General features: G+C 42.2%; 1 protein-coding gene across 1 annotated transcript in view; it reads left to right on the top strand.

Annotated features, from left to right (window-relative positions):
* The window catches only part of PTPRT (protein tyrosine phosphatase receptor type T), a 632,313-nt gene that overhangs the window by 369,157 nt on the left and 241,381 nt on the right, over positions 1 to 21,775 (top strand). The window contains exon 8 of the mRNA XM_049650393.1: positions 8,065 to 8,174. Within this exon, the coding sequence (XP_049506350.1) occupies positions 8,065 to 8,174 (110 nt within the window). The remainder of the gene's footprint in view (positions 1 to 8,064; positions 8,175 to 21,775) is intronic.

A 21,775-nucleotide genomic window follows, 5' to 3' on the forward strand; every position in this document is an offset into this window, starting at 1 on the left:
ATCAAGACATGACCTAGAAAGACATAATTTATTTCCCAATTGATCTATAATTCATGCAGTTCCACTACAGAAATAAGGCATTTTTCAAAAATGTACAAGGTCATCCTAAAATGTGTATGGCAGAGAAAAGCCAAGATTGACTAAGACAGTCCTGAACATGAAGTACAAAGTTGCAGGCCTTGCTCTACTAGGTATCAAGATACACAAATCTTTGCTTAATTGAGAAGATGTGGTATTGATACAGGTATAGTCTAAGAGAACAGCTGAACAAAACAGAACTTGTATCTATGTGAAAATTTGATGGAAGGCAAAGGGAGTATGGCAGATCAGTTGAGTAAAAAAAAAAAAAATTCTTTTTCATTAAGTCATGGTAGAATAGGGAGAAGAATTGAAATTGGATCCCTGCCTCACACTATACATGAAAACACAATTACAAAGAGTTGAAGACATTTTACAAAAGGCCTAACTTTAAAATTATTTGAGGATAATTAAAAAAAAATACTGCTATGACCTAAGAGAAAGTATTTCTTAAAGAAGAGTTCTTTTGTTAGAGTTTATTTTTTTGGTTCGGGTTTACCTGGCCTTAGGATAATGATTCAAATGCAGTGTGTTCAGGACACACTGGTAACAAAGAGAGGAAGGGAAGGGAAGGGAAGGGAAGGAAGCCGGTATTGGTGTGTTATCAAGAAAAGTACCTTGTAAGTTCTTTATAGATTTTGGATACTAACCCTTTATCCAATATGTCATTTGCAAATATCTTTTCCCATTCTGTCGATTGCCTTTTAGTTTTGTTGATTGTTTTTGTTGTTTGTTGATTCTTTGCAGTGCAGAAGCTTTTTATCTTGATGATGTCCCAGTAGTTCATTTTTGCTTTTAATTTCCTTGCCTTTGGAGATGTGTCGAGCAAGAAATTGCTGCGGTTGAGGCCACAAAGGCTGTTGCCTTCTTTCTCCTCTAAAGTTTTGATGGTTTCCTGTCTCACATTTAGGTCTTTCATCCATTTTGAGTTTATTTTTGTGTATGGTCTAAGAAAGTGATGTAGTTTCATTCTGCATGTTGCTGTCCAGTTCTCCCAGCACCATTTGTTAAAGAGACTGTCTTTTTTCCATTGGATGCTCTTTCCTGCTTTGTTAAAGATTAGTTGGCCACTCAACACCTGAAAACAAATAATCCAGTGAAGAGATGGACAGAAGACATGAATAGACACTTTTCCAAAGAAGAAATCCAGATGGCCAAGCAACACATGAAAAGATGCTCAACGTCACTCATTATCAGGAAAATACAAATCAAAGCCACACTGAGAAACCACCTCACATCGGTCAGAGTGGATAAAATGAACAAATCAGGACACTACAGATGCTGGTGAGGATGTGAAGAAATGGAAACACTCTTGCACTGTTGGTGGGAATCCAAACTGGTGTAGCCACTTTGGAAGACAGTGTGGAGGTTCCTCAAAAAATTAAAAATAGAAGTACCCTACGACTCAGCAATAGCACTACTAGGAATTTACCCAAGGGATACAGGAGTGTTGATGCATGTAGCCCAGTGTTTATAGCAGCACTTTCAACAATAGCCAAATTATGGAAAGAGTCTAAATGTCCATCAACTGATGAATGGATAAAGAAGATGTGGTTTTATATGCAATGGAATACTTCTTGTCAATGAGAAAGAATGAAATCCTGCCATTTGCAGCAATGTGGATGGAACTGGAAGGTATTGTGCTGAGTGAAATGAGTCAGTTAGAGAAGGACAGATATCATATGTTTTCACTCATATGTGGATCTTGAGAAACTTAACAGAAGACCATGGAGGAAGGAAAGGGGGAAAAGTAGTTACAAACAGAGAGGGGGGGCAAACCACAAGAGACCTTAAATACAGAGAACAAACTGAAGGTGGATGGGGGCAGAGAGTGAGAGGGAAAATGGGTGATGGGCATTGAGGAGGGCACTTGTTGGGATGAGCACTGGGTGTCGTATGTAAGCCAATTTGACAATAAATTATATTAAAAAATAAACTTAAAAAAATTACCTTGTGAATAACTGGGTTTTAGAATAGTGCCACTCCAAGTGTGGTCCAGGGACCAGCAGTGAATTAGAAGCTCTTCCTGGTCTGTGACAAGATAATTACAGAAATAGAGGTTAAGTATTTTAAAAGGAGAGGCTTCCATTTTTCTGTTTTTAAATTTTACCTTTACTTTTTAATTTTGCTATTCTTTTGTGGTTTTGTATTTTATGGTAATATTGGTCCACCGTGGGTTGGAAACAACTACAACACAATAATAATCACTTTCATTGGAGGTAGTTTGGAAAGTATTAATAGAATATGTCTCAGAGTTAATCCAGTCAAGTAGTGAGGACACTACGATATTCATCTATGAATTTCGTATCTTCCATTGCTTGAAGATTGTTTTAGGGGCATTAACTCTCTGAGAGTTCTCGCTTGCCCTATGTGGAGACAAGTTTGCTTTCACAGTCTTCAAGTAGAGTAACAAACATTTTGCAGTAAGCATTCCTGTATGGGTGTGGCACCAACAGCATCTAAGTCTGTCTTTTTTTCCCAGCTTTATTGAGGTATATTTGATAAGTAAAATTGTATATATTCAAGATGTACAACAGCATGTATATATGTACACATTTTGAAATTATTGCTACAATTAAGTTACTGAGTCTTTCTCTTCTTCAGAAAAGATCTGATAAAATTGACTACATTAAAACTAAGAACTAATTTTTATCCAAGGGTAACATAAAGAGAAATGGAAAACAGACAAACCAAGAGAGGATTTTTATAACACATGTATCCAATAAAAGGATCAGTAACAAGAATATACAAAGAACCTCTACAAATCAATAAGAAAAGGACAGTAATGGTCAATAAGCATTAAAGGTGCTCAGCCTCTTTAGTAAATAGCTAAAAGCAAATAAATCCTCAATGAAGTATTATTTCATGTTTGCTAGATGGTCTAGAATTTTTAAATCTGGCATTACTAAGTGTTAGTAAGGATTTAGAGAAGGAGGGCCTTTCAAAACATTGCTGGAGAGACTATAAATTGCTACTGCCACTTTGGAAAACAATTTGACTTCACTCAGTAAAGCTGAAGACATTTATACCCTTAGTCTATCTATCCTACTCCTGGGTATACCTGAGTGAACTCTTAAAAATGTTCAACTGAACATACAAAAATATTCATAGGCACTATGTCATAAGATAGCTCTTCTGAGAAAAAGCCCTATCATCCATCTACAGGACATCTCACCATCTACAGAATGACAAAATAAATAAGACTATATTCATAAGATGAATGAAATACAACTACCTGTATCAACTGATATGAATATCAAAACAATATTGAGTGACAAATGCAAATCATTTATTACAAAGACTTACTTTCATATGTATGTCATGAAGCCAGAGGAAGCAAAATGATATCTTGGGATAGATGCGTATATTTATAACTCCAAATAAAAATAGAATGATTAGCATAAAACCTGGCTAGTACCTGACTGGGTGTTTTTTGTTTGTTTGTTTGTTTGGATATTTTTTGTTTTGTTTTTGTTTTGATGGGGAGAGAGAAGTCAGCAGTATAGAACACACAGGGCACTTCAGTGATGCAGTGATGTTTTTGTTTCTTAGAGGGGATAGTTGGTACATGTGTGTTCATTTCATAATTATTTTATAAACTATATGTTCATTACCTGTACTTTTGTCTGTGATAGATCTCGTAAGAGATACTTTTTAATAGAGTCAAAAATAATATGAAGAAAAGCAATAAAGTCCTAGAAATGTAATTTGTAAGGAATTTTAAAAACATATTTCTGACTAAGGGACATAAAAAGAAGCATTAATAAATGATGATTTGTACAGCATTACTGGTGGGAGGGCTCATTATAAAAAGGTGTCGTTTGTCCCTCAGAGAAGTGAAGAATACAACTGGAATAAAAATTCTGATGGAACGTTTTTGAAGTTTTTTAAACTTTTTCCAGTGTTCTGGAAAAACAACAGGGTAGTGAAAGCCCAGAAAACCTCGCAAAAGAAGAATAGTAAAAGAAAGGGACTTGTTCTGTCAACTATTAAAACATGTTACACGAACACAACAGAGAGATAGTGTCAGAATAAGAGGCTGTGACTCGGAAATAGAGTGGGGAGCCGCTCAGCATGTGCCAGGATATAAAATAATCGAACATGCTAGGAAAGTGATATTTTAAATCACTGGGGAAAGTTCTGACTGGTCAACTAATTGTTCTAAGAAAACCGTAAAGAACTACAGTGAGATTTCTATTTCGTGCAATATATAAAATACATTCCAGACGGATCAACAAATTAGGTTCGAAAAGAAAGTGGGAATAAATCAAGCAGAAGACAATACACATGACTCTTGTTCTGATCCAAGGTGAGAACGGGAATTTGCTCTAAACTGGAAATACTGGAGGAGACCAGGTGGCCTGAATGCCAGCTGCTTGATACTCACAGTCTTAACCTCCCCTGGATAGACCCTTGCTAAGAGTAGCATCTTCATTTCTCCATTCAGCTCACTTTGCAGCTCTTAAATCTTCTCCCAATCCCTGACTGTTGGTAGACGGTTTCACCCTCACTTCTCAAGAAAATGGAGCCACGAGGACACCTCAGCTCTCCATTCCAAAGCAGCTGCACATTTTCCCATCTTGTCTTCTCTCACGAGGGGAAAGGTTTTGCTTCCTCTCCACCCACCCCCATTGCTGCCTTTCAGGACTGGACCCCACCGCTTACTTCAATTTTGGATTTTTCCCGGTTGCCTGTGATCCTGCCAAAACCTCTCCAGCCTTTGGAAGGGGGCGCTGCTGTGCTCCTTTTCCCATCCCTGCTCTTGCTGCATCAGTCCCCTCGAGGCCCAAATCACTGGCTTGTCTGGGCAGGGTCTCTCACCTTCTGTGCTCTCCTCTGCCCACGGCAGGAGGGCTGTGAGGCCAGCATTCCCCTCTAGATTACTCTTGCTTAGGTCACAGGTAACCTTGAAGACACTAAGTTCAGTGGGCAAATTTAAGTTTGTAGTTTCCTTGACTACTCAGTCATCTCTGTCGCTGTGAACCCGACCCTTCTGGATCCCCCTTTGGCTGCTCCCCTGACAGCCCACCTTCCTGGTTTGCCTCTTGCCTCTCTGAATGTAGCCTCCCAGTTTCTCAGTTTCTTTGTTTCCTCCTGATTGTTAACATGGTAGTTTTCCTCTTGGCTTAGTCCTGGACCTGTTTTGTTGGTTCCCTTATACACAGTTGCTTAATCTTTTATATCCAGCTGCTACTCAACGTTGCCGTTTGGGTGCTCTGCACACACCTCAAATGAAACATTGCAAAACTCACCAGCTCCCTTTCCTAAACTAGCCCTCCTGTAAGACTCTCTTTCTATGAACAGCACTGTGACCCACTCCAGGTGTCTAAAACAGACAAGCTGGGGTCTATCCTTGACACATTGCTTCCATGCTTCACCCTTAACCATCAAGCAAATCACATTTGCTCAGCAGCTGCAAATCTCCTGCACCATCAGCTTCTTTTCTATACCACCATAACCATCGTTTCTCCCCAGGAAGGCCTTGCTCCTTCCTCTTCCTTACCCTCACAGCGACAACCCACCACACTCCAAAGCCAAACCCCCCCCCCCACTTTTGTCCTAGGAACTTCTAATCCACCAACTTTTATTTTCCTCTTCATATCCTGACTTGCTAGACTAGATTTCTCTGCTTATAATTCTCCCAGTACTTTGTGCCCTTACCTCAAAGTCTTGATGTTTGTGGCAAGGATGAGTAGATAGGGAAAGCAATCAGAGATCTGATGATTTAGAAGCTTCTACTTACCTAAAAGATTCAAGAAGCAAATGAAAAACTGACAAAAATATTTGTAACTCATGCAAAAAGAAGCTTATATCCTTAAAAACAGGTTGTAATTACAAACCCATAAGACAACGATAGACAAAAATGAAGAGCCGTAGAGGAAAATGAGAGCAGGTTATAAAGAGTGTGTTCATAAAAGAGTCAATGCAAATGGCCAATTAAACTGAAAAAAAAGAAAAAAACTACATTCTCCAGTTTTCTAAAAAGGATACACACACATACACTTAATTTTTTAAATAGTGTTGGCATGGATTGGGAATAGTCGTGTTCTTCTTTTGGGGGAACCCAGAATGGTACAAACTCTGTGGAAGGCATTCTGGCAATATGTGTCAAAAGCCTTAAAAATAAAATAGTTCAACCACTTTGGCCCAATAGATTAATTTCTAAGAATGTATCTTAGGGAGATCTGCAGAGTTTCATGAAAATACTTATTTATAAGAATTTTCATTGCAGTGTTACCTATAAAAAATTCAAACCAACTTTTTTTGTTTTTGACAAAGCACTCACACACCTACACGTGTATGCATGCACATGTGGTAAAGGGGCAAAGGGAGAGGGAGAGAGAATCTTAAACACATTCCACGTCCAGCTTGGAGCCTGACTCAGAGCTCGATCCTATGACCCTGGGATCATGACCTGAGCCGAAATACAGAGTTGGATGCTGAACAGACTGAGTCACCCCTGTACCCCTCAGACCAAGTTTAATACCCAATAATGTGACTCTAATGGGGCATTAAAATGCATGGCCCCAGAGAACATTTAAGGATTTTTTTTAAACCCATGATTTGTTTAGTGATAAAAGAAGGTCATAGCACAATATGCATGGTAGGAATTTAATTTTTAAAAATAACATATGTATTTGCATAGGCATAAAAATACGGGAAAAATATCTCCAGATATGGGGATTATGAGTGATTTTGTTCCTTCTTTTTTTTACCCTTTTTGTATATTCTTAATATTCAACAAATTCTGTGTATCGTGTCCGTAATGAGAAAAACTAAATATATTTTAATTTAACAATAGGGAACTGATTGCAACATATGGCCAAGGCTATATCGAGAGAGGCCTACCATGATGATTAAGAGTATATGCTTTGAAGCTCATAGACAGGTGTTCAGTTCCCTCTTTACAACTTAAGAGCCGGATGACCTTGAGCAAGTTATTTAATTCTCTTAGCCTCAGTTCCCTTATCAGCACAACGGAGATAATACATCCTGGGCAGAGCTGTTTTGTGGCTTAAATGAAATAATGTATGTAAAATTCTGATCAAAGAGTAAGTGCTTAGTAAAAGTACCTGCTTTTATAATGCCAAAATATAAATAGATCCAGTAATGATTTACATGAAGTCATGATTCCCTGGGGGGTTATAACTGGAAGTTTGGAGAATCATTTATTTTATGGCTCAGCATCTTCTGGACCATCGTAATGATGCTGGAATCCAGCAGGAAGGTGCTGGCAGGAAGACTGAGCTGGGGTCAAAAGCCTCCCAGGAAAGGTTTTGCTCATTTGGGCAAAATGCTGGCATTGGTCATTGATTCACCTGCTTGACCAACCAACAAATGATTATTAAGCATCTACCATGTGCCAGGCATCAGAGACTCAGCAGTGAGACAAACTAGCTGCCTTCTGGGAGTGAAACAGACTTTTCTAATTGGTGTGGTTTCAAGACACATAGATCCTCTTGGGTTCAGCAATTCGGAAACTGAGGAATAGTTGGAGACTCTTTGGTAGGTCCAGGAAGATGGTAGTGATGCTCACTTTGCATTCCTCAGTTACCAATCCTAAGGCAAGAGTCTAATTCTAGAATCCTACCTGATGGCAGGGCTGGGGCCTCTTGATGTCCTCCCTACACTGCTCAGTTTTAATTCAAACACAGACTTGCTTAGTCTGCAGATAAAAAGCCATTTGGTCACCTGGGGGAGGGGGGATAGCAAACTATGGCCCAGGGGTCAACTCCAGCCTAGTGTCTTTTTCTTTCAAATAAAGTTTTATGGGAACACAGCCATGCCCATTTGTATATGGATTGTCTGTGGCTGTTTTGCGCTACAAGCACAAAGCTGATCTATTACAGCAGGTACTGTAAGGTCCACAAAGCCTAAAGTATCATCTGACCCTTTACAGGAAAGCTTGGCCAACTGCTGTTCTAATTCAGTGGGGCTGGGGAAATGAGATGGCAGGTGCCATCAAGTTCCTTTTCCCTTCTGTAGTTCCAGGAGCTGTTCCCCTAGAATCTATCCAAGGAGGGCCCTTTGAGGAGAAGATCTACATCCAGTGGAAACCTCCCAATGAGACCAACGGGGTCATCACACTGTATGAGGTAAGAAGACCCCTTTGCTATACCTCTTGGTTTGGCTTCATTCAATTGACTTCAGCCTGAAGTTGGAAAATTTCTACTGGGTGCAGGGCTCCCGTGAGGGCATGAAGGTGAGTAAGACACATCTTACCCAAAGGTTTCATACAGTGAGAAGACAACACAAGGTCATACAGATGAGCAGCTTGACAGCCCCAGTGACCCAGAAGACTGGACACACCACACATTGAAGTGGTTATTTATCTCTTTAGAAAGGAGTAGGCACTCAGGGAGGCAGACTGTCCCAGCAGAGCCCAGAAGACCCAGGCCTAGCACACAGTAGTTATAGTTCACTTCATGTGGAAAACCACAACACCCAGATGATGCTCATCCTACACCTGTTAGTTTCTGGGCTTCCAGAAAAAAATCCCGAAGTCATTCTCTGCCCTGGGGGTGCGTGATTCTTAACTTTTAATGTTGCTCTTTGGCCACAGCATATTTTATTGTTACTCAGGTGATGGTATCAGAAGCTCCCCTCCCAGCATTAGCAGGGCCTTATCCTATCAGAGATATGACATCATATCAGAGATGGAGCAGAACCTCCTCAGACAGTAAGGTACCCATCAGGCCAACACAATGTGGCTTCCTGAAAACTTTTGAACTTAGAACAAACTGTATAGAAGTCTATTGCAAAACACAAACAGTGAAACTTCAGTGAGGCTGATACAGCTGAACTCAAGTACTGAGATGTGGTCAAGGTTGACTATCCTCCCACCCTGAATCTTCTGAGACGCTGGGAGAATGTGGTACGGGCTGCAGTAGAGACCACAGCAGTGCAGAAGGAAGGGTATGGAAGCCAAAGCTGCAGTGATGGAGCCCTGCATGCCAGGGTCTCGCATGATGAAGTCCCACATGCCAGAGTCTAGCGTGATGGAGCCCAGCATCCCAGTAGCCCTCCTGTGGTATTGCATGATGGCCCCCAGCATCCCAGTAGCACCGCTGTGGTCTCTCATGACCTTTTTCAGGGTCTTCCTCTCTCCAGGCCTGCTGCTCCCCTCTAAGATGAGAGTGGTAATGGCTGCATTAGGGTTCCTGTAGAGGGTTTGAGGTGGGAAAGGTTACAAGCATCCCCAGGCTGAAATGCACTGCAGCCCCTGAGAGCTCATGCAGAAAGGTACTGAGAGGTATTGAGGTATTGAGAGTGAGCTGTGAAAGAATATCCCCACGTAAGGGAGGGAAGTCAAAGAGTATTGGTGATGGAGAAATATTTAGGATGAATTGGATGGACACAGAAGCTCTCTAGAGAGACCTGGAAGGACCTCAGAGCTCTCTGAGGAAGGAGAAAACCATCCATCATGTACAAGGTGTAGCACCTTCAGAAAATGCCTTCACTCAGCAAATCACAGCTTCTTCAAAAGAAGAGCTGTATCATATTCCATTTTGGGCCCACATGGTTGGGAGAAGCTTCCTACCTGCGGGAAGCTGCTAGGGGCGGGGAGGTACCATATCGACCTTGCCCAGGACATGTTCAAAAGTGCCTCGTTGCGGGGGAGAGAGGGACCAAAAACTCAGCTGAAACAAAGCCTTGTCACTTCAGAGCTACCTGCCATTCTTTGTGAAGTGGAAGCTGCCATCACGTGCACACACACACACACACACACACACGCACGCACACACACACACACACGCACTCACATACTCACGCACTCACGCACTTGGTGCTGTTATGTAAATGGCTCTCTATGCCAGATGTTCAAGATTTTTGGAACTCACAGGCCAGTAACATTTCAAAAGGCTTGGAGGACCAACATCCAGTTCTTTACCATTTTTTATTAACTCATTTCATAAAAGACATAACTTCAAAAATACAGAAAGGACATAATTTCAGAATAAAAGGCAGTCCTTCAAATTGAATAAATTTAGCTTTATGAATAACTCATGAGTCTCCTTATTTTTTCTTTTTGCCTTGAATTGAGGACAACTTTGTCCTGAAAAGGCCCTATAGTCTTTGTACCCAGCTGCACTTGGAAACCACTGGGCTGGGCCATGTTGCAGGGGACGTCATATCCCTGCACGGACCAATTTCTTACTTGGGAAGTATCCTGCCTCCTCTGATGTGTGCATGGAATGGGCTAGGAAACCCGCTCATGCTGTTGTGTGAGAAGAAGAGATGATGGGGTGGAGAGAGAGCAAGGGAGCGGTCCCAGCTGTGAGTGATACACCCTGTTCAAGCAGCAGCTCCATGAAGTTGAGGTCTCAGCATATGAGACCTCTGGAGCTCTGGGCTCGATGGTGGGCACAGATCGGTACAGGGCACCCTTCCCAGTTGTGTGTGAGTCCTGTACCTTGACGATTTCCAAAGACCAGTCACCAGGGATGCTGGCATTTCTGTGATGGGCTCTCCTGGACACAGCTCTGGAGAGACACCTTCAGTTGGCTTCTCAGCTGCTTCCTGTGCTGTGATTACAGAGAGCGAGAGATGGAAGGCTGCAGCTGTCTGACTTTTCCGTGAGCTCTGGAGGTGACCTTTTGGGAATATGCTAAATATCTTAGATGATGCGATGAAGGGAGCCAAGGAGTTCATGGGCTGAGGTCATTGTATTTTGAGCATAAACGTGGCTGTGACCATGTGCATCACAGGCTAGTGGGACCTCCGAAGGTAAGAATGTTGGCTTTTGAGGTCAGACAGCTTCATTCTGAACTCTAGCTCTGCCATTGTAACCGTGGGTACAGCAAGGAGCTTCTCATTTATATTCATTTGTACACATACATATATGTTCAATGCTGTGTTTGGCATTTAGAAATAGCATCAATGAATGTTAGCTCTCACAGTACATAAAAATGAAGAAATTGAAACCCAGAGAGTTGAGGTGTGAAGACCAAGGTCATAGCTGAGATGGCAGATTCATGGGTCTTGAGTTCAAGTGCCAACGCCTTGCCCCTTAGTGTGGTCGGTGGACTGGCAGCACTGGCATAACCTGGGAGCTGGTGAGAAATGCAGCTTTCAGGCCCCAGCAGACCACCTTGGTCAGAGTCTCCTGGTAACAAGATTTTCTGGGTGATTCACGTGGGTGTGAGAGTTTGAGAAGCACTGCTCTAGACCACACTACTCTTGAGAAAATTTCAGCAATTGATGAGCGAGTATGTCCTCCTGAGCAGAGAGAGACAGGGAGGCCCTTCCACGCTGGATTCAACCCATTCCCATCCCAGATAGTAAGCAGGAGACCTTGCTTTTCAAGACATTTATAACAGAGTATGTGTTTATGAGGCAATTTCCAAATTTAATTAGATGAAACCAATTTGATTTTTAAAATTAGGTTCTGGTTGTAATTTCTAGAGAGGAACCCATAAATTATAACTCACCCTCCTCTGGTCTCAAAAAGTGTATTTTGTGACAAAGGAAAATAGGATAACACAAATAGAAGTCTAGGATTCTCTGTATGTTCCTGTATACAACCTTGGACTTGACAAAGTCAAAAGCCAAAAAAAGGAGCAGTGGGTGTAGTAAAGGAGGGTTATGGCTATGTAAACACTGTAAATATTATTCAGTGTAGTAGGTTCAAGTAAGTTTAAATAATTAAATTTCTTTTCCCATGAGTCTGAGTCACAACCTCTGGGTCTATCCTTGGACAGTTCTGTGCCCCAAATCTGAATGGCTTTGATTATGTCTCATTCCGTCTCTGGGCTTAAGTCCCCTCTTATAATACGAAGGTGTCAGATTATTCTGGGCTTCAATGGGTAAGAATCAAGAGAAAAATAAATCTATGTCAAACCCACAAAATCAAAGGTTTATACCTCATTTTGGAGTTTCTCTCCAATATGAAACTGCCTATGACTGGAGTCTTTGAACATAATGCAGTGATGACACTTGAAGGAAAAATAGCTAGTGGAAAGGCCCTGGGGTAGGAATGACTTTGGGATGTTTAACAAATAGGAAGAAGGTCAGAGTGACTAAAGCTTCATGAGCAGGGGGATCATGATGATGAGAGCATATGGAAAGTGTGTGGGCAGGGTCGGGTTGTGCAGGGCTCCTAGAGTTCGTGCTTTATCCTGAGAGAAATAGAAAGCCCTGGGAGGATTTTAAGCAGAGGACTAAAAGAATCAGATTTACATTCTTTACAAAAGCACCTGGATTTTGTGTGACTAGTGGGCTGTAGGTACACAGGCATCTTGGAGACATCTGGAAAATGTGCCAGAGGCAAGGACATTTCCATCACCTATGATTTTTCAATGAGGACTCAGCTAGCCAGGTGGAAGATCGGAATGCTTTGTCACATCTGCCTCTCTGCTGCTGCTAACCTGGACTTTGACACCTTTCTTTCAGTCGGGAATTCATGTCTTGATGGGCTCCCTGAAGCCATGAACCTTGAGACCCTGTGCCTCCCCCAAGGAATGGGAGTCTAGCCCTTACCCTAATGCTATTCCAGGGCTATGGCACAGCCTGTTTTTCCAACAGTCATGACCTGTCTCCCTGCCTGCTAAGTGGGGGCTCCCAGTGGTCATTGGAGCCCACTGAAGCCAGCCTCCCCTTCACTGTGGCAGGAGGTATTAGGATGAATTAGACCATGGCCTCATATGTTTGGGGATTTGTACTCTAGTGGGATGTACAGAGTATGCGTCTGTGATCAGTTTCCTAACAGAGTGACAGTGCCCAGAGTTAAGTAATGTCAAAGGCCTCACATCTACAAACCAGCAGATCAATATCAGACATGCAGAATCTCGGGCCCCAGCCCAGACCCACTAAATCACAGTCAGTGTTTGAACAAGATCTCTAGATGATTGGTGCCCATGTTAACATATGAGAAGCATTGTTCTAAGAGATACTTTACAAGTTCACAGCCTAGACCCAGGAAGCTCTCCTTGGAGGAAGAACATGGCCACTGAATGAACTGAGTAATATTCCTGCTCACATGGGACCTGAGGGCTGAATATTTTCACCAGGAATGTGGAGATCAAGACATTCCCATAGCCTCTTCCAGAGCCCTGCTTGGGTCTGACCAAGATATCAGGGTTCCCCAGTCCAGGGCCTGGACATGAGGGTTAATGTGGCCTCTCCCACTGTCACTGAACTCTCGTGAACAGCACAGCTCACCCAAAACAGACCATCACAGCTGCAGACAGGGACTTACAGCCAGAACGGGGTCATGGAGGAAACAATCCAGCCAGTTGTTTAAAAGCTCCTCAATAAAATCATTCAGAGACAAGCTGTTCAGAGTTCATGAAAAACAGTAATCAATACGTGTTTCAATTCAATTAATTGTTCTCGTCTCTGTCCAAAAATAAAAACTGCAGTGTGGGAATTGGGCCAGAAGATGTTACAGTAGCAACTGGGTTAACGAAGTGTGAAAATATTTAAAATTCAGACACGTGAAGCTTCCCAGTAAGAGCAGTCAGAATCACCAAGTTTCTAATTACAGTGTATAAATCTGAGAAGCTTAAAGAGAACGAGAGGACCCTAATGAGGCAGGAATGGGTGTCTTGATTATGCTAGAGTTGATTGACATTTATCTTGCAAGCTATTCTAGGCGCCTGGCGTTCAGAGTTAAATAAAACACAGACTTCGCCCCAATAAAACAAGGCGGCATTCCCATGCGGGAGCGCCTTTAAACGGTACAATAGGCCAGAGGGTCGTCAATATTTTTCCAGCATACAGATGGTTGGATTTGATCTGAGCAAAAACCACGGGCCCCAGAAATCCACATTCCATCAGAGCACATTTCAGGAAGGCTGAGACTGGGGAAGTATTCAGGCAATCGGAGTGGGTGCACGTGGATGGGGAGAGGGGGCCAGACGCTTGCATGGGCTCCTGAGTGGGCTCTCAGAGGGGGAGGCCCGTAGGAGGCTCAGTTCGGATGTGCAGGCACACCTTCTTCTGTCCTTTGGCTTGGCCACAGTGGCCTTTTAGGGTTCACTCTCCTCAGACAGTCCAGTGGCTCTGGTCCACAGAGAGGCAGTAGGGTGATGGAATGTGGTCCTGATGGGCAGGAGGTGGTATAGGAGGAAGTGACTAACACAGCCCAAAGCAAGAATTTGCATAATTCAGGCTGGAGCTACGTTAATTAGGATACTCAATTTGCATAATGCAGGCGGTTATTGGGTATAACTTGAGCCAGGCTCTAACTAGGAAAAAAAAGCTCTTGTTTCTTTTGAATTGTTTAAGCCAGAAATGTGGGAATCATTCATTCTTCCCCACCTGCCACACATCCGACGCTCTAGAAAGTGTGATGGCTTCTCCTATCAAAACAGACACAGGTTATGACACGTGGCCCCATCTCCACCAACACCCCGCTCTGAGCACTCATCTGATGCCTGGAACATTCCAGGACCTCCCTACCCACACTCTCACTATTCCATTGTATTCCACTGCCACACAGAACATCTCAACAGGTAAATCCAACTACGTACCTTTCTTGCTTTGGCTTCGTCTTAACTTTGGGGCCCTGAATGGTCTGGCCCCTGCCTGCCTGCCTGCCTGCCTGCCTGCCTCTAACTTCATCTCCTGCCCCTGTCTCCATTGCTTTCTGTGCACCAGCCCCTCTAGCCTTCTAGCATTTTCTCAAACCCACCCAGTTCTCTGTGGCTCATGTGGCTTTGTGGATGTCATTTCTTCTGCCTGTAGCATGTGTCACTTTATAGTTCTCATGACTATCTCCTTCCTATCATTCACCTCTAAGAGGCTTTTCCCCTCCACCATCCACTTTATCCATCAGCCTGCTTGTTTCTTTCATACCATTTTCACAATCTGAACTTAAGTTGTTTGTGCTTTATCGTCACCCATGGGACTTGGAGGCTCATAAGGGCATGGGCCCTGTGATGGTTATTTAACATGTCAACTTGGCTAAGCCATGGTGCCCAGATATCAGGTCAAACATGGTTCTGGATAGTTTTATGAGAGTGTTTTTTGGATAAGGTTAACACTTAAGTCAGTGGAATTTGAATAAAGCAGATGCCTTCCATAGTGTGTTTGTGGGCCTCATCTAATCAGTCGAAGAGCTGAATGGAACAAAAAACTGAGCTCTCCTGAGCTAGATGGAATTTTGCCTGCATATGACCTTCAGAATTGAACTGTGTTGATGGCTCTTCCCTTGTTTCCAGGCTGACAGCCTTTGGTCTTGATCTGCTTTTGGTCATATTTGTTTTTGCTTTTCAGTGTGTATTCAGGACCTAAAAGAGACGTTTGCACATAGTATATGTTCAATAAATACTCCTTGGGTAGATGTGTGGCTTTGTGCTTTATCTTAACAAGGGGTAATGGTGAAAGTTTTGCCTAATAAGTTTAGTGGTTTTCAAGCTTAGCTGAAGATTAGAATCATGCCTTGAGAGCCCAAAAACATGGATAAATAAATAGGTAGGTAGCTGTATAAATGGATGGATGGTGGATGGATGGATGTCTGGGTCTCACTGCAGTCTAAATAAATCAGAGTCTCTGGGGAGGAGTCTTTATCCATGTGGATTTTTTTTAAAGTTCCTTGGGAAATTCTAACATACATTCAGGGTTGGGGAAAAACACTGCATAAAATGAATCCAGTAAATTCACTCTGAGATGGTATCCTAGCAAAATACCAGCTAAATAAACACAGTCTCGACTCTGGCCTTCCCCTGTCTTCATTCCTCTCTGCCAGAATCCAGCATTATCTGGTGTTATAGCCAAGTCGATCATGCACAGGCTGGTGCCAGATAAGGCTCAAATTCAAGATGCATTGGCCTTTTTTCCTCAAGGTTGCTAAACAGTTTGTGGGGTAACTGAAGGTACACTGGGCTGTACCAGTCTGTCCATATTCCGTTGCATCTTACCAATGGCATCTTGCAACTCTGATGGCGCAGTCAAGCACAAACCTTACCCTATGAATATTTCCCGCTCCCCTATATGGGAGAAATTAGTTCTTTTGTTTATTTATGAGATTAATAAGAGACATGCACACACACAAAACTCAGCTTTGCCCATGGGGCTTCTTCTAAATCTTAAAAGTCAGGGCCCTGGGATTCTAGGAGCCATCTTTCCTAACCCTCAGCCCATCACTCACCCTCCATAGGGTGTTTCTCTTCCAGAGACTTGAATAATGCAGGCATCCCTGGGTAGATGCCATACACAGGTCTGCTGGGCTGACAGGCAGGTCGACAGGTGTCTCAACAGAAATGGCTGTGGGTTGAAAAGAATGATTTCTGGCACTCAGAGTCTGGAAGGAAAGGAAGTTGTGTTCTGACGTGAGTAAGTTACGTTTATGTAAGTGAGACCATTAGAGCTGCCTGTCATCTGCTCGTGGAATATCAGGAGTGCCTGTATAGTTGCCTCAGGGTCTTTCTTTTTTCTGTTACAACTTGGGTGTTTGTGATGGAGCCAGGTAACGTGACAGTGGGGAAATCGACAGATGCATAGCGCTTGTTACCTACCGAACGGCAAAGCATGTTCTCCTGGCAAACAGGAAGGCTTTTACAATAAACATTAATCATTCCGTTTAGCTCTAAGAAAACTGAAGTTTCTGCGGGGAAAATGTTCCCGCAGTGTGCATCTGGGGGTATATTTGTCTTGGTGTGTGTGCGTAGGAGCATGTATGTGTGTGTTTATGTGGTTACACGTTGGCACGTGTACTCACGTATATACTTAATGCATTTGTCTTCATGTCTCTGTGAGGCTCTACCCATATTCTCAGCTGCATTCTCGGAATTGCTCTGTCTCTTTGGAGAGTTAACTGTGGGAGACACCAGAGACACAGGGCTCGGTCTGTTTTCTCCCAGGTCACCTCATATCCACTCCATAGGAATGTCATGGGAGAAACTCCCTCTTATTTCATTCAGTAGGCTCCCAGCCATTTCTCACACCGTTCTGCCATAATTCCTCTCTTAAGGAAAATTTTGAATTAAAAAATGATCCGCAGGTCAAACTTAATTTCTAGCACTTACTGTTGTCCTAGGAGAGTGGAAGGAAGGCAGTGACCGGGTAGCTCCACATTTGGCACAGCACACGCTCTCCTTCACGTTCCTTACCTGGCAGGGAAGCTGTGTTTTGACGCACTGTGTACCCACAGGACCTTGTAGAGGAACAGCTGCACACACAGCCACGCAGCTAGAGATGGAACCCTCTCTTTGGCTCCATGGTCCTTTCAGTAAGCTGTGCCCAGAGGCGGTGTCTAAGCTGCCAAGTGTCTCTTTAAACATCCTAAGCTGTTCTCTTTTCATCTCGCGTGTTTTACCTTGTTCTTCCTGTTGCAATTCCACCTGGACTGGGCAGCGCATCATGGGCTTGCTGCTTTTAACTGGCCGGCTCTTTCATTTCTGTTTTGGTCAGAGCAGCCCTGTGTTTGGAACGCAAATGAAGGGTGATTGCAAGTTCTCATCTATCATCAGGACATTGGAGCCTGCCTTCTGAAATCTCTGCAGGCTGGAATTCAGATCTGTGATGCAAAGACTATGCTTTCGTTGGCCTCAGGAGAGGGCCTCTGCTTTCCTCCCTTCACTCTGAGCTAAGGACCCCTTTTCTTTGACTACTTTCGCTTCATTCTTCATTAGGAGAAAAGTACTTTCTTAAAATTTAACACCCAAGGACAGAGCCTTGGCCTACATCGTTATGGACTCCATACACGCAGGCATACGTACAGCACCCACACATACTTGCATGCAAGCAAGCCCACATGCACACATACATACACGGTCTCCTTCAGAGCCCTTCAAAACGTAGGTCGTAAAAATGGTCATTGCTTTCTTGGGCTTCTTTTTTATTTTATGCGTAATTTTAGCATGTCTGTTTCATTTCAAGTCAAATAGTGAATCATGCAATTAGGAAATTTAAGATTGACTTTTAGTTTGCCATGGCCGAGTAAGGTATTTTAGTGAGCACCTTTCCCTACCTGGCCCTTGGCTTCTACATCTAAGACCTGGGAGAATTGGACCAGATAGATTCAAAGGATCCTTCCTGCTCTGACCTAACACTTGGGTGCCCAAAATTGAATTCTTCTTACTCGTAGTTTCATGAAACACTTTCCTCACTGGTCTCCATGTGACCCTCTTTTGTACTTATTCATGATTTCATTTTTGTAATAACCTACCAGCTACCAGGGCATCCCGAACTTTGACAGTATCTTATATCTACTTATGAGCTCCTCTCATTTCAGCCTCCTGACTCCCCTGGCTATCCTGAATCTTGTATATAATTCCTTTTTTATGTATGTAAATAGGCTCCACGTCCAGCATAGAGCCCAGTGCGGGGCTTGGACTCACAGGCCCGAGTTCAAGACCCGAGCTGAGGTCAAGAGTCAGATGCTCAATCGTCTGAGCGACCCAGGCGCCCCCATGATTCCTTTTTATATAGCCTTACTACTTCTATGCATTCCATAAAGGCACATTATTTTATTTTATTGGTGTCTTAACTTTAATAAAAGATTATAAGTTTTATATAATCTTTGGAAACATTTTAACTCCCTATTATGTTGCTAACAGTCATCTCTATTGTTGGGTTCAGCCATAGCACTTTCATCTGGACTGCTGTCTAATATTGCAGTGTGTGAAGATATTACAGTGCATTTATCCATTAGTCTCTGGTAGGCATTTGGGATTGCTTCCAGGATGTTGCCTTTGTCAACAGTGGTGATAAGCAGCCTTGTGCATATCTCCTATTGCAAATGTGCAAGGTTTTCTCTTGAGTTTATATCCAAACTAGTCTTACCAACTTATACTCATGTCAGCGAAGTATAGGGGTTCCTATGTTCCAGATCCTCTCCAGTATTTGATATTGTCAGGATTATAAATTTTGGCCGGTTAAATAGATATAAAATGGCATCTCATTGCATTGCTTTGTATTCCCTCAATTATTAAAATAGTTGAATATATTTTTGTATATTTGTTATCATTTGTTTGTATTTCCTTTTCTATGGGATACCTATTCATGTCTTTGGCCCATTTTTTACTGGATTATCTTTTTTATTATTGGTACGTAGTAGTCCTTTATATGTTGTTGATGCAATTTTGTCAGTTACATGTGTAACTTGATGTTTTTTACTTCCTATAAAGTATCTTTTGATAACAGAAGCCCTTAATTATATAATAGAGTCAATTTTGTCAGTCTTTACATATTTAGTTAGCACATTCTGTGTCCTTCAGAAGCTCTTCCCTAAACAAAGGTGATAAAGATTATTCCCACGCTATGTTCCTAATAACAGGAACCAAACAGGGTTTAGTTTTGCATTCTGAATTTAAGTCTTTGGTCTGTCTGTAGTTAATTCTTATGTATGGTGTGAGATGGGGTGCAAAGTTCATTTTTTTCTGTATAGATAAACACTTTTCCCAGGTCTTTTGAGAATAGCCCTGCCTCCTTCTTGATCCTCCCGGCCGTATCTAACATTGACCAGAATTTCTTACATGCATTAATTTTTTCCTGAGCTCTCTGTCCCATGGGCCACCATACATCTCAGCCACACACAATCATAATTATGATAGTTCATACTTAATCTTGATCTCTGACAGAACTGTCTCCTCCTCATCTCATTTCAGAAACATCTTGGTTATTCCTGCCCTTGGCTTTTTCATCTTAAAATCCACTTACCAAATTTGATGAAAACCTCTGTGATAGTTTTGATCAGAATTGCAGTGAACAATAGAACATCATGGGTGGTAATTGATATGTTTACAATATTAAATCTCTCCATATTTAAGTTTCCTTTAATGTCTCCCAAGGTTTTATTATTTTACCTACAGAGAATAATGTGTTCCACGTAAAATCTAAACTACCAGCTTAGGTCTCCAATACCTTGCATCTTGCATTTTCTTTCTCTCTCCCATCTCACTGGCTTTTATGTCCTCTGACATGCCGGGTTCCCTCCTGCTTCAGGCTCCGTGCATACGGAGTTCTCAGTCAGCAGAGAGCTCTTCCACCTCCTTTCCCATGGCTAACCCGTTCTCACATGATAGGAATCAACATGTGTGCTACGTCCTCAGAAAGGCCCTCCCTAACAGTCTTAAAGTAGGACTCCACCCACTCACCATTATTCTCTAGCACTGCTTTCCTGTTCTGAAAACATACATCACAACTCAGAAGTGTTGTATATTTATTTATGGATGTGTCTTCCTGTATTGTAAGTGCCCCGAAGGCAGAAATCACATCTATATTACTCAGCACTGGAGAACTCAGTGCCTTATGCAGTGCTTGGAAAACAGTAGGTGCTCAAAACTTTTTTTTTTAATGAGTGAAAATTGGAAAGGTTCCCTTCGAAGGCTAAGGTATAATGGTGCTAGAACTATCTCTTGACATCAGGTGACTCACAGATATAACCTAATATGACCATACAAAATCGTAAGATTATGTCCTAAGTCCTTTAATAGACTACATGAGGTTCCAGTGACCAGTGAGTTTACATTTAACATGTAGAACTCCACTTTCACTAGGTAAATTTGTCAAGGTTAGGGATCTAACCTGGCATAAAGTAGGCACTCTGTAAATATTTGTTGAATGAAAAAAAAACTGTATTCCAAACTTGAATCAAAGTGAAGACAGCATCTGTAATAAATATTTAAATACTTTGTGATGGCTTGATTTTTTAAAAAGAGTTTATTCTTTGTTAATGTTAATTACATTATATATAACAACATTGCATGGTGTTAGGGAGACAGAGAGAGGAAAGTAACCCCATTCCCATGCCTTCACACACCAACCATTTCACATGGGTTTCTTTCTTTCTTTCTTTCTTTCTTTCTTCCTTCCTTCCTTCCTTCCTTCCTTCCTTCCTTCCTTCCTTCCTTTCTTTAAGTCTTTGTGCAATTACATCTTTTGGACAATTATGACTACACTGCAAAATTTGGGTTTTCACTATGTCAAATATTTTTCCAATTTCAATGTAATCTACTTAACTATCCCATTTAATGGCTTTCTGATCCCCTGAGTACAGAGACCATATTTTACAGTCTATTGTGGGGTGTGTTAACTGATCTCCCTAGAATGTAAGACAGAATTTGAGGCATATGCTAAAAATGACCTGGATCTCTTTAAACAGCTGGTTAGCAAAGTTTGAACTTCTGCTTCCTTTTCCTTCTCAGTAGATCTGTCCGTAACAAGCAGAGCCATTCACATGCCTTCCATTGATTATAGAAATACGCTCAAAATGATAGCTGTCTTGGGGCGCCTGGGTGGCTCAGTCGGTTGAGCGTCCAACTTCAGCTCAGGTCACGATCTCGCGGTCCGTGAGTTCAAGCCCCGCGTCAGGCTCTGGGCTGACAGCTCAGAGCCTGGAGCCTGCTTCAAATTCTGTGTCTCCCTCTCTCTCTGCCCCTCCCCCATTCACGCTCTCTCTCTGTCTCAAAAATAAATAAACGTTAAAAAAAATTTAAAAAAAAATGATAGCTGTCTTCATTCAATAAGAATGAATCTAAGGGAGGAGAGTAGAACAATATGTACAAGTTGGGGTGGAAATCTGTAAACCTGAAGTTGGAAGGGGTAGTCCTATTTGCTTTCTTGTTTTCAAATTTAAGTCTCTGTTTGCTTATTTCCTAACAAATGGGGGTGAATATGGGGCATGTGTGTGCCCCCATGCCTCCCATGGCAGACATCAGTAATCAATCAGGCCACACTCTTCCCTTGAACCTTAACATGGCCTCAGGATCCCTCCCTCATAGTGCTCTAGGTGGTTGGCATCATGTCATCT

This window comes from Panthera uncia (genome assembly GCF_023721935.1).
Source record: "Panthera uncia isolate 11264 chromosome A3 unlocalized genomic scaffold, Puncia_PCG_1.0 HiC_scaffold_11, whole genome shotgun sequence".
In the NCBI taxonomy this organism is placed as follows: domain Eukaryota; kingdom Metazoa; phylum Chordata; class Mammalia; order Carnivora; family Felidae; genus Panthera; species Panthera uncia.